We start from the raw sequence: 12,605 nt of genomic DNA on the forward strand, positions 1-12,605 counted from the left end.
AGAAACAGGGTAAAAATTGATGTCATCATACAACACACAGTAGCACAGGAGGCTCTTTTGCACCAGGCATACCTTTCAGTATAAAAGCATTAACTGTATCTACCTGCAGACTGCCTGAGCCAAGTTCAAGACTTTGAGTTGAGTGTGTGTGTGCAGGTCTGAGAACCCAGCTGGCTCAGGACACTCAAGTGGAAGGAAATCTGTGGCTCAGGTATATTTGCTCATACTGACCTGCAATACCCATTGACATTAAAGTGGACCACAAAGGAGGAAACAAGGACATTTTTGGGACACTCCTGAATCTCTTCTGGTTCACTACAAAGAAGTTTATTTACTACAAGTCACAGGAACCATACTAACAATTTTAGGATCTTCTGAATCCTGTCAGCTGCTCAGCTTCTCCCACCTCAGGCTGGAGGGGAGGCAGAGACAGGAATTTAGGCTTTGTGGAGATGAGATGAAGATATAAGCTGTGTGCTGAAGTGCCTACTGCACCTTTTGCTTTTCTCTCTTTCCTGGCTAATTGGAAAGCCTGTAACACAGACCATTCTTTGGCTTCCTTAGGACAAAAGAAGTTACAAGATTAATTTCTTTGCCTTGGGAAGCTGTATGTGAACTCTGAGGTGTTTCATGGTCAGTTTATCATAATATACATGGTATTTCTCAAGAAACTCAAGTGTGCCTTTCTAATTGATACAGCAAAGTTTAGGTAGTAAAGAAAAAAAATGTTTCATGTTACTTTGAAGGACTTAACCCTATTATAAAGTATAAAATGAAACCACAGAGAGATAATGAACCCATCGAGTCTCTTCAAAATACAAATTTCCCCTACACCTTAAAATTACTGCCTCCTTAATATGGAGCTAGAAACTATTTTAAAATAATGACAGCATACTGATAAAATATACCATTTCCAAAAGGAGATGTTCTTGCCTTTCTTTTTCTTGATCCAATAAATCATTTTCGTAAAATCTTTTCTGAAACTTCAAAATAAAATCAATAAAAACAAAAATCACTACACGAAAATGGAAACTAAGAGTAGTTGGTAAGTATTAAAGTTAATAAGTACTTACAGCATCCACAGAGATCTCCATTCTGTCCAATTCTAACACTGTCTACAAAGAAAATGAAACCATTATTTATTATTACTCTACAGAATGTCATACCATGAAGTAAAGAATTGCCTTTTCTTCCTTCATATTTGAAGCCTATGCTTTTATTTTTATGGCACAAATGCAGTTTAAAAGCATCAGAGAGTATTCTCTGAGCCCTGCTGAGACTCACAATTAATAGATTCACAGAATATCTGTATGGAAGTCAAAATACACTCAAGGAAGCACCCCAGCAAGCATAGCTATGGCACAGGCATAGGAACCACGACTGAAAAAAGCAACTCAGGAACCTGTGTCTAACTCAGAAGGTTCCACACAGGTGCTCACCCAGTCTCTCTCCTGCAGACTGGCTCTGTAAGGAAGCCACCTACTTGAGCTATTTCACTTCATGGTTTCTAAATTTGAGACTAAGGATGGACATCCCTGAAAGATGTACTTTTTTGAATATTCACATTAAAAAGACATTTGTAGCATTTCAAAATCCTGCAAATGTTTTGTCTGTATATTGAAAAATATCTAGTCTAACAAGATATCTCTGTCTCACAAACCTGATGAGTTCTACTAGAATCAACATTCAATCTTTCTCTAGTCTTTTTATTTCATAAATGGTCATTGAGCCGAAATCCTGAATTTGAATCACTACAAAATAACTGCAATCTAAGTAACCAAGGAAACATTAACACTCCTGAAATTCACAGAACATACTATACTGCATCATCTTTTAATTGTTCAAAATTACATAATAGAGAATGGAATTTTTTATCTCCTGTTCTTACATTGAGAAAATCCACAGAAAGCATAACTTTAGTGATCTTAACTTTCAGTGATAAACCCAAGATTAAACACTGCTTAAAAAGAAAAATGCTTACTCTTTTCACAATAGTCAAGACATCTTTGTCTTTCTCTTGACACAGAAGTTTCCTTATACATAATTCCAGCTGCTGAAGTAAATGTTTATCAGTGGGAATCTTCAGAGTAGATTTGACTTTTGGCAATAAACAGCACAGCTTCATTCTACAAAAAAAAAGCCAAACAAACAACCCAAATATTCACTTTTTGATGCAGATGCTTAATACATATTATTAATTCTCAATGTATAACATGCTAGCATTTGACACAAAATAATTAGGTGGTCTGATTTTTCAGAAGTGATTGTTGCTTATGTGTTGATTCCAGACATACTGTTTTCAAAAAGTCTCTATAGATCATGAATACAGACCATAAACATCTTTGGTTTGTCTGGGTTTCTTTTTAAATCTAGAAAAATAAGGAGACCTCTGGATTTTCCAAGTGATATGCACACCTAACTTTATCAGTTACCTACTGACCTGCTTCTGGGATTTTCTAACACCATTCCCACACTCCCCTGCATCTTTAGTACTGGTCATTCTGAAGGCTCTTTATGTTTTCACTCAAGTTCCATTATTTAAGTAAAACATAAAAATTTTAACAGTATTTCTTAATACATTATTTATAGCTTTTTTTCCTGTACACTGCTACATATTCTACATACCTGACATTTGCCACTGGGTCATGGGTAAGTTCAAGCACAGGTAAAAAGAAGTATTTACAGAAGAATGATTTTGAAAACAGTTCCATAATGAATTCACAAGTATCTAAAAAACGAAGTCTGTTCCAGTAACTTTTTCCTTGACCCAGTTCTGAAAAATAAAAATTTGCAGATATTATCTGTCAAGTTTTCAATGTCAGATAGAAAACATTTCACAGGCTGACCTTTGACTTAAAAGATGATAATCACAGGCATCAAAAGACATATTCTGAGCCTATTTCAATTCTTTCTTTTAGTAAAAAACTAACATTCTAAATTCAATCAATTCTGTCAGTGAACACTTGAAAAAGCAAAAGAACAAGGGAACTAGCTACAGTGTTAACAAAGTCCTGTACGCCTTTCAAACCATGTCACAGGAATATCAAAATTACTGTGTAAACATCAAGGAATGTTAATGAATATTGTTAAAACTCCTAAGGTATCTTTAAAACACACAGCATACACCAAAACATCAAATATAGGTGACTGATTAATAAATTAATTTCTGAGACTTATTATGCTGAAGTCTCTAGAGAATTTTACTTCTACAGTGGAACTCTGGTTTTTATATTGCTGCACCAACAATTTAGTAATTTTGGCTAAAAGAAGTAGGGCTGGAAAGGTCTTGGCATATTATCAGTTTCTGCATTGCCTCTTCCCCAAGCCCTTTCTATAAACTTATATAAACTATTCCTCACATATGCGCAGTACATTTTGCTGGTGATAATATGAGCAACTGAATGTCTTCCAAGCATAGTCCGTCCAATGATGGAAGGAAATTACACTGAATAAATGTAACTGTAAATAGATCTTCAGCCAAAACTAGCTTTCATTTCCCAGTAATGGAGGAAAGATCATCTCTTACGTTCGATCAGTTTCTGAATAACCTCGTGTCTCTGTTCCTGTTTGCGATTGTAGCGCAAATAAACACACAGAGTCCGAGCAGCTGCTTTCTGCACTGGCAGCACATTCTTGAAAGAAATAAAGGAAACACAGTTAAATGTATCTGCAGGAGTATGACTAAAAACTTCTAGAGAATAAGAAAAAAAATAGCTAAAAGGCAGAGTAACTTTATAAATTTTAAAATAAATGTCATAATGCAAGACAGAATTAGGAAGTTTGGCCTATTCATGAAACACCTGCTTTTTTATTCCTTCTGCCCAATTTGTAGATTTAACTATTTCATAAGTTCCTTAAAATATTCTATGTTTGCAAGGCACCTTCTCTATTGCAGATGTTAGAAATAAAATTCACATCATCTTCTTTTACAACAGTTTTATTCTTCAATTAACTCAGTAAAATTTCAGACTAGTAGCTCTAAATGAAAATTTACTTTAGAAATGCAGAGTTCTTTCATAAAGAACAAACACCAAGGTACGGAATCGGGAAAAAGAAGGCCTATTTCAGAGGAAAAGGTTTTGATTTAACTAGAAACAACCTGATGATGAGCACAAGGAAATGAAGAAATCTTGGGGAGGAGGAAAATTGTCAATCCAAATTTTGGTCCTCAAATGGGGGTAAGTTTTCAGCAAAAAACCTCATAGAAATAATGACAGGGCTTGATATACCACATAAAAAGGATAGGAATTTAATGTAACACAGGAAGTACTACACAGAGCAAATATCCAGTGGTCTAACTTGCATTAACAAACCAAAACAAATGAGAAAGCAACAGGTGGGCTCACATTTGTCAAAATGATTGTCAACATCCTGTGAAGAAAACGGTAATAGATCTGATCACTTGATATGATATGAGGGAGACAAGCATATTTTTGCAGTAACTTCTCATGTGTTCTCCATTTTAAAGAAGTCGCTGCTCTCTGTTCTGCTGTTGTTAATGCAGGAATCAAGTCAGGAATAGAGAGTAACTAGAAACAGAAAGATAAATAATAATTTTACATTTTCAAGCTGTGTGTCTTGTCACTATACTTAAAAAGAAAATCACAACAATAGAAGAAGGGAAGACTAATACAAAAGGTATTTTAGTACCTAGCTAAATACACTTTCATCTCTAATCCCTTCTCCTGACAAAGGAAAACTAAACACCGTTCTCTTTGGAACACCCTTTTACAGATATTAAAACCATTACGCCAACTCTCCTCAGCATTCTCTTTCTCAAACCAAATGAATCCCAATTCTCTTTTATCATCTTAATCTTTGCAGTTATTGTTCTCAATCCCCTAATTAGTTCTAGTAGGAATTAATTTTAGTAGGAATTGTACACCTTTTCTCAGTAGAAGGCAAAGAATTTTTAGTAGCCAAGCTAAATTCCCTCTAATATTAAGAAAAATTAAACAAACTTCCACACCTGACACTGCATTTGCAGTATGTTATATATATCTACAGCTGTAAACAACTGACAAATTCAAATTTTTAAATTACACTGTCAACTTCTTCACGTACAAGAGAATTAATTTCTTCAGTTCTTATACTACTGCAATATCTCAATTTATCATACATTCAGGAAGTATTCTCAAAACCAGCATCCTTTCTGTTCCATCTTAGAGGTGAGGAGTCAGGGAATAAACCATCATCCAGAGACACGTACAATTAAATTAGAAAAGATGGGAGCTGAGTACAGATCTCTTAATTCAGTGTCTTCAGGAAATAGATTTCCTTCTAGCAGAAGCCTGAAAATGGCACCCATGAGCAATTGATACATCAATATGAAAAAATTTAAAATAGGTATTAGCTACTGATCCCTTAACACAAAACCAAGTTTTGTTTTCACTTAACTGTGGTTAATTAGAAAAAGAACATGTATAAACTGTTCATTTTCATATTAACTCTAATCTTTCCAAATTTTTTAATGTTAAAGCTTATAATGTCAACAATAAAAAAAGAAATGGAAACTTTGTATCTCTTCAAAGCAGAAACTAATCATGAAAGCCTCTTCCTACAAAATTTGCCTGAAATTTCTTACTACCCTCATTTAGAAAGAAAATTTGAAAAACCCCATGAGAATACCCACCTTGCTTTCTGATCCATTGTTTTCTCCTCTATTAGTCATTAGTTCAAGGATTTCAGGAAGGTGACCTACTAGGGCATCTAACACCTATTTAAAGAAAGGCTGCATGAAAGAGGTCTGTAAATTAACTCTATTTTTAACTCTCACCAACATATCCCTGCTGACACCTTTCAAGTTACTGCTCTCTCATATTGAAAGGAAAATGGAGATTAGTTGCATTGATTAGTAGCATTGATGACTGATATTTTAATGCAGTAAGTAATATAAGCATTACAGGTCTCAGTTTTTATTTATGTGATGAGACAAGTTTTCTAACTGGAGTAGTCTAACTTGCTACCAGAGAAACCAGTATCAGAGGAAATGGTGGGGTTTTTTTCTTGAACATGTCTCTTTTTTACATCCTAAAAAGTCTCACTGTGCTAACTGCAATATAACTGATTCATGTTCTATGCAAGTTACCATGGGCCAAAACTCTTTCTGAAAATCTTGATCTTCTAACCATACACAACTTCTTTATCTCCTCCTCAAATGGACCATAAAAATGAAACAAAGCAAAAGACCTTGAATGCTCTCAACTATTATTTTAATATAGTACCAAACCCAAAGCTTTTTAGAGTTTGTAAGATAATAAATAATACAGCAATTGAAACTATTTAGAATTAGTATTTTTAAAAGCTAATAAATTTAGTGTAGGTTTACTAAATTCAAACACCTTCCTATTTTCCTTCTTTTTATTCACAGAGGGCTGGTGTCTTTATGCAGAGTCTGTGCAATAGAAGTAAAAAGCTGTTAATCATTTCAAATTGTTACTCTACTATGGTAGTGAAGAGTTATTAAACATGAAGATTATCTGCCTCAATGTAGCAAGCAAAAAGTTCCAATAAAAGTGTATTACCTCCAGTGACTCATCCTGTAATAGCGTAACCAGTTCTTTATGTATTGTATACACATCAGAATTTAAAAGCTTAGCAACCTAGAAAATGACAGTAAGATAGCAAGGTGAAACATTCTTTAGTTCTATGGCTCAACACTGCTTTCTTACTTTACAGCAAGCATGAAGAGATACAGAAAAAAGTGTTTAATATCAGCTTCCTAAAGTTGTGTACTTTCCCACTGATCACATTAAAAATATGCTTAGATAAAGAACATGAGACAAGAAACAGGTCTATTATCTAACTATGAAACCTGCTTTTGAAATTAACTCTATTTCACATTTAACAAGAAATTTTTAGGCTGCACTGCAAGGCTAGAAATTTCCTTGAGAAATATTCAAATGCTGTAAATTAGAAGAGTTAAGAGTCAGCCTGCTGTATAATTTACAGAAGATGAAATGCAAAATTTTTATATCCTGTGCTGGATTTTAAATTTCCCCAACCTTCCACCTGAAGTTTCCACTCCTTACTCCTTTTGGTTTTTGAAAGTGACTCATGTGATTCATAAGTCTCATGTAAATTTTTAAAAAACACCAGCAGTCCATCTCCATGCTATTAAAAAACTTTTATAGCAAAGATAACACAAACTTGAGGAATGAGATTTTTTTTGCCCCAAGAAATATTTAGATGATTTTTTTTTAATGCTCCTTTAAGTCAAGTGAAAATAAGAGCTTACTTCCAATCAAGATGAAGCTTTAAGAAAATGGCTACAACGACTTATATTTTTTGGAAAGTAATGCAGCTAGCAGGGAATGCCATAAATTACTCATTTTTGCCTGTCAGGTGGTTGCCTAGTTAAACTGTTAAAATTAAATCAAAAAGAACGAAATGTTCATTTAGAACAAGGTATAATTTTACAGATCTTTTCTAAATGAGCTAAAATACTTTCCTTATATTCAGGCAGTACCTTAATAGTGCTATGCAGCTAAAACAAAATATTATGTAGAATTGATGCTAATTTTACAATTTCAACAATTATGCTGGACTATCATTCATTAGAACAAGACATCAACACGTAATGAGAACTGAAAATCCATACATCTTTCTTACAATGGTGAAAATAAAGCCATTTTCCCCTTTATTGTTCATTTAAGGTTTTCAGCAAACTGCTTAATTTACCAATTTCCCCAGCAAAAAAATAGGATCTAAGCTAAGCTCCAAGACTGAAACACAAGAGTGTTATGAAACACATTTTAATTTCTGGAATTCACTCTATATAGTTAATAATACCTATGCATTTGTACATTTTTTTCATTGCTCCTTACAATCTGACCTAGCAGCAATCTCTTGTAGACAAATGTCACACAACTTAAATAAAATAATGTTTGTGTATATGGGCTATTAAAGAGGTTAGAAGGAACCAAATACCCTTGAAAAACTAAATAATTTCAATACATTTTCTCATCTCTTTTTATTTTGGTTGAATGTAAGCTTAAAGACAATAACAAAATAAAATAAAACCATGTGAGCAGTAACAAAGAACCATTGTAGACTTACTTCAAAGAAACTAATGGCCATGGTATATCTGACAGGAACTTCAGGGTCATGACAAAGGCAGAAGAATATAGAATAAAGCTCTAAATGGAAGTTCTTTGGATCCACAAAAACAATCATGGCCTGTGGAAGGATAAAGTCCTTTTTAAACTATGCAGTTAAGCATGAAACCAGCAGAGACTTTCAGATGAACTTGAGAGGCAGCATGTTGTTATTTTACAGAGGAAGTGTGGAGGTTTTGTTGGCCTTTTTAAAACACCAGACAAAATCCAGAGTTGAGAACTAAACTGAATTTACTTTTCTTCCAGACATGCTGCAGGCTGTTTTTTGAAGATAAAGACTAAAACCATGAGATATAAAACTTCAGATTTATAAATACTGCTAATGTTTCTGTACTCTAGCAAAAACTGCAAATGGATACATCAAAAACAAAGAACATTTTAGCAAGCAGCAAAGCAAGAATCTGAATTTCAATATGATTGTGTTTGTACATACCTTGGTTTTGCTCAAATAAACCCACAGATGTCTACCTACATTTTTGCCTTTGTGTTTGCCTTCAAAAGGCAGAAGAAAAAATAGCTGTCTACTGGCTCTTGGTGCAAACATGTTTTCATTGAATACAAATACAGAATGTCAAAATAAAAAGTAGATTTACAGAAATATGACTGGTGTATTTAAAGACCTCACATACAATTGAAAAGACTTTCTGTACTCAGGCAGGAACATGACTAAAACATCAACCTGAGCACTCAGTTTCAATCTCCAACTCCCTAGAATGATGTGACACACAATGAATGTGGAAGTGCAGATTCAAGTGGGTTGAAACTGGGGACTCTGTTTCACAGACCTTTTCCCAAATCCTTTGTGCTAAGCATTTGGAAAAAATGTGCAGGAAAGAATAAGACCAGTAAACTCTTAGAACACCATTTCCTCAGTCCAAATTTGCCAATAATTTTCTGAGGCTCTGCAAATAGTAGTATTTCCTGCTGCCTCTTTTGCATAAGCTTACTAACTGAAAGTTTACAGGAAAGAGCTAAAATCTAGCTAATAATGAAGAATTTGGGAACAACTCCTTTATCACTTGTATCTCTTGTAGTCCTATTTAGTGTACTATATGTTCAACACAAATTACTATTAAACCTTAAATTAATATTACTTACTGGGAAATTGTAAGCACAGTTCTTCCTCACAGAAATATACTTCTTTTCCTGTTCTAGAGTTTGCAGATGTAGTTGATTATCATTATGCCCATTTTCCTGCTGTAAACCCAGTGTGGAAAGCTTCTTATAAAATTCCAAAAACCGCAAGTGCTGTTCAGGAGTAAAAATGCCTCAAAAAAAGAAAAAAAAAAAAAACAAACAAAACAACAAACTTTCCTCATTACAAATCCTATTAATAATGTACCCAAACAAATCTCACTTTAAAATCTATCAAATATCTTGATTTTATCCCTCCTCTTCCTCCCACCCCCCCTTGAATCTAGTAGAGTATAATCACTACACACAAGTACTCAGAACAAACTGGAATGTAATTAGCAAGAAGAATTTAAAAACTACAAGTACATTAGTAATAACAGAAATAACCAAAAAAAGCTTCAATTTTCTATTCCAGAGGACAAGGATGAGCTATCATTGATTGGTATCAAGAACGCTGAAATTCTTAAGAATTTTTCTTTTCAAATTCCACTAATACCATAAGGCTGAGTACAATTAATAACTCTGACAAAAATTCAAGCTTTAAGTAGAGAAACAACAGGTCAGTGGATCTTAAACAAGAGGTTTTCAAAATGTGCAGTCAGATGTTCTTCATTCCAGTACTCAAAGTACTAGTTGTTGAAATCTTAAATAACAGAATAGAAAAGGGCTGAAGTGGTACTTATATTTAATAGCTGGAGAGAGAATGGACAAGCCATATAATTATGTAAATCAGGTTACTTTCACATGTTTGAAAGAATTGAAACAAATAAAAAAAAAGAAATCTACTGCTAAATACCAACATACACACACACATATATCCCCCCCAAAAAATAGCAATAGCCAACATGGCAAAAGGGAAACTTGTCAAACGGATTCAATTTCCTTCTAGTATGGGATAACATGACCTGTGAAACAAAAGAGGCAATAATGATCATGTCTTTCACAACAAGGGAACAGGAATGATAGATTAAAAACTATAAAAGTGCTCCAAAACTGCTTGGAAAAACAACTTAGAGAAAACTATCCATATACTAGTGACAAGATAGGCAATGGTATAAAGTAAGTTCTATCCTACTTGTGGTACTATTTGGTATTTTCATTCTGGATGCTAGACAAGAGATTTTGCTTATTCAGCATTCTGAAAGCATCAACCAAGGACAGAGACTGCTTATTCTTCAGAAAGACAGAGTTTAAAATGATCTTCAGTAACTGGACATATGGTCCTAAAACTTTATACTATTATTCCATTGGAATAGCAGTAAGGTACCACGCTTAGCCCGATCTGCATCACCTGCACAAGGCCAGGAAAGAGAAAGACTAGCTGCTAGATTTTTTTTAAAAGGCAAATTCTCATACTGAAAAATGTGACTGTATATTTGGCAAGATGTGTGAAGCAATCCTTTCACTTCATTCAGCTGCTCTAAGGCGTAACACTTTGAGAAAAATATGAACTTGTCAGATGGAGTTCAGAGGTGAAGAAAGATCATGAGTTAGTCATTCAACCTAGAGAAAAGAAGTCTGGAAAAACATGATAAACACAGGATGGACTGTCCTAGCTCTCTGTCTCTGAAAATAACATTTTGACACTGTGGAACAGCCATTTCAAGTAATCTGCAGTGAAGCAATGGTCACTTTGATCATGTCTAACATAATCATTAAGGTTCATTTTAAAGAGCTGTAGGAAAGATCAAAGGTTTTAAGAGTCTAGGGGGAAATTATAATGTAAAGCCATGATTCTGTGCTCTTCCTCCACAGGTAATACATGGTGGGCAGAATGATCAAGGAAAGTTGTGCTGTGCTCAAGTGAAAATTCAAGCACAAATTTTGGGTATAAAAGTAATGGACACAGATTTGGCCTCAGCTGCAGCTGCGAAATTCACATGGCATGTCCTTTCTCCCCTGAAATTCTTTAAGGGGCACACTCTGCACTGTGCCTTAAAAAGGAGATCAAGCACGGAAAAGAACAAAGTTAACATCATAATGTTTTCAGAGGTTTTTAGTTTCAAAAATTCTATCATCCAAATGACAAGCTCCAGAATACCCCAAAAAATCAATCAAACCAATAAAGATGAAACACCATGTTTCCATCTTTGACCATGTCTAAACAAAACAAAAACAATAATAAACAATATGCACCTAAGAGGTCACCCTAAGAGGAAATTTCCAAAATCTAACTAACTACCATTTCATTTTCCCCCCCATTCCAAGGGATTCAAATTCTCCAATCTTCCCTCATGTTTAAGATTTTTAATAAGAAATTAAATCATACCATATAATCCATTACAGAGTTTCCCTAAATGGAAAGATAAGGAAACTAGGATAGATTCATCTGTTTTGAAGGATTTTTCACAGAACGATTTCACTAATGGGAGAACAGTTTGACTCCGATCATCTGAAAAACAAAAGAAATTTGTAGAGATAGCCATTTGTCAACATTTTAAAAAGAGCACAGACACTGAACTACTGTAATAAATGGATAAAAATTTCTTTTAACATTCTCAAGATTACTTCTGGCAGGCACTCCCTGAAGGTGCAAAATCAGAGGTAGAGAGAATGATCCTAAATTTAGTACCTCTCCTGTTATGTTCATTTTTTGTTTGTTGTTAGTGAAAAGGCATCCCCAGTAAAGGATGAGGCAGAGAATAGATAAACAGTGACTACCTTCTCCATTCACCAAGAATATAGAGAGAGAAAGAATACTGCAGTACTCCTACAACAAGATTTCCTACAATAGTAGGAATACAGGGAGATCAAGACTGAACATGACTGTGACAGTAAATAGAAAAATCAGGATATTCTGTATGTTAATTTTTTTAAACCTACTCAGAAGTGTTTCAAAATCTTTCGGTATACAATAAATTCACAGAGAAACAAAATAATTAAGGACACAGGAAATAAATTAAATAATTTAGAAATTAAAGCCAAATCCAAACACTCTGTGTCTTTATAAAATAAATGAGCAAATGTTTGAAGAAATTTATGTCTTTGGACTTATTTTAAATAAAATCATTGTATTAAAATGTTTGAGATTTAAAGGGATAATGATTTTTTAATGGTAGATCAACTGCAAAATTCAGCAAATAATTGTGGCTGAACAATAGATTGGCCTGAAGAAATATTTTGATATTGTGGGAGAGACACTCTAGGATGTAATATTGGGTCATCTGCCTTCAGAAGTGTTCATTTTCTAGTTCAGCCATGAAAGCAAAACCCACGCAAACCCAACTTCTAGAACCATTCCTTAAAAACCTGTAAATAACCCTGATTGCTTTCTCTAAGCTTCTTACAGTATCTCAAAGCAGTAGTTACAGCAGGGGGTGGGGGAGGAGGAGTGAAGAGGGAGAGGTGCAAAGA

At 34.2% G+C, this 12,605-nt stretch overlaps 1 protein-coding gene across 5 annotated transcripts in view; it reads right to left on the reverse strand.

Moving 5' to 3' along the window:
* PPP4R4 (protein phosphatase 4 regulatory subunit 4) overlaps positions 1–12,605 on the reverse strand; it is a 57,643-nt gene that overhangs the window by 9,495 nt on the left and 35,543 nt on the right. For 4 of the 5 annotated variants that reach the window (XM_063160052.1, XM_063160053.1, XM_063160054.1 and 1 more), the window contains 10 exons: positions 11,521–11,643; positions 9,216–9,385; positions 8,059–8,178; positions 6,525–6,602; positions 5,633–5,716; positions 4,347–4,529; positions 3,527–3,632; positions 2,626–2,773; positions 1,982–2,126; positions 1,074–1,115 (listed from right to left, as the gene is read on the reverse strand). In XM_063160052.1, the coding sequence (XP_063016122.1) occupies positions 1,074–1,115; positions 1,982–2,126; positions 2,626–2,773; positions 3,527–3,632; positions 4,347–4,529; positions 5,633–5,716; positions 6,525–6,602; positions 8,059–8,178; positions 9,216–9,385; positions 11,521–11,643 (1,199 nt within the window). Of the gene's footprint in view, positions 1–908; positions 984–1,073; positions 1,116–1,981; positions 2,127–2,625; positions 2,774–3,526; positions 3,633–4,346; positions 4,530–5,632; positions 5,717–6,524; positions 6,603–8,058; positions 8,179–9,215; positions 9,386–11,520; positions 11,644–12,605 lie in introns of all 5 variants that reach the window. The other variant, XM_063160056.1, reaches the window with a different exon arrangement.

Source organism: Melospiza melodia, chromosome 6, assembly GCF_035770615.1.
Source record: "Melospiza melodia melodia isolate bMelMel2 chromosome 6, bMelMel2.pri, whole genome shotgun sequence".
Classification (NCBI taxonomy): domain Eukaryota; kingdom Metazoa; phylum Chordata; class Aves; order Passeriformes; family Passerellidae; genus Melospiza; species Melospiza melodia.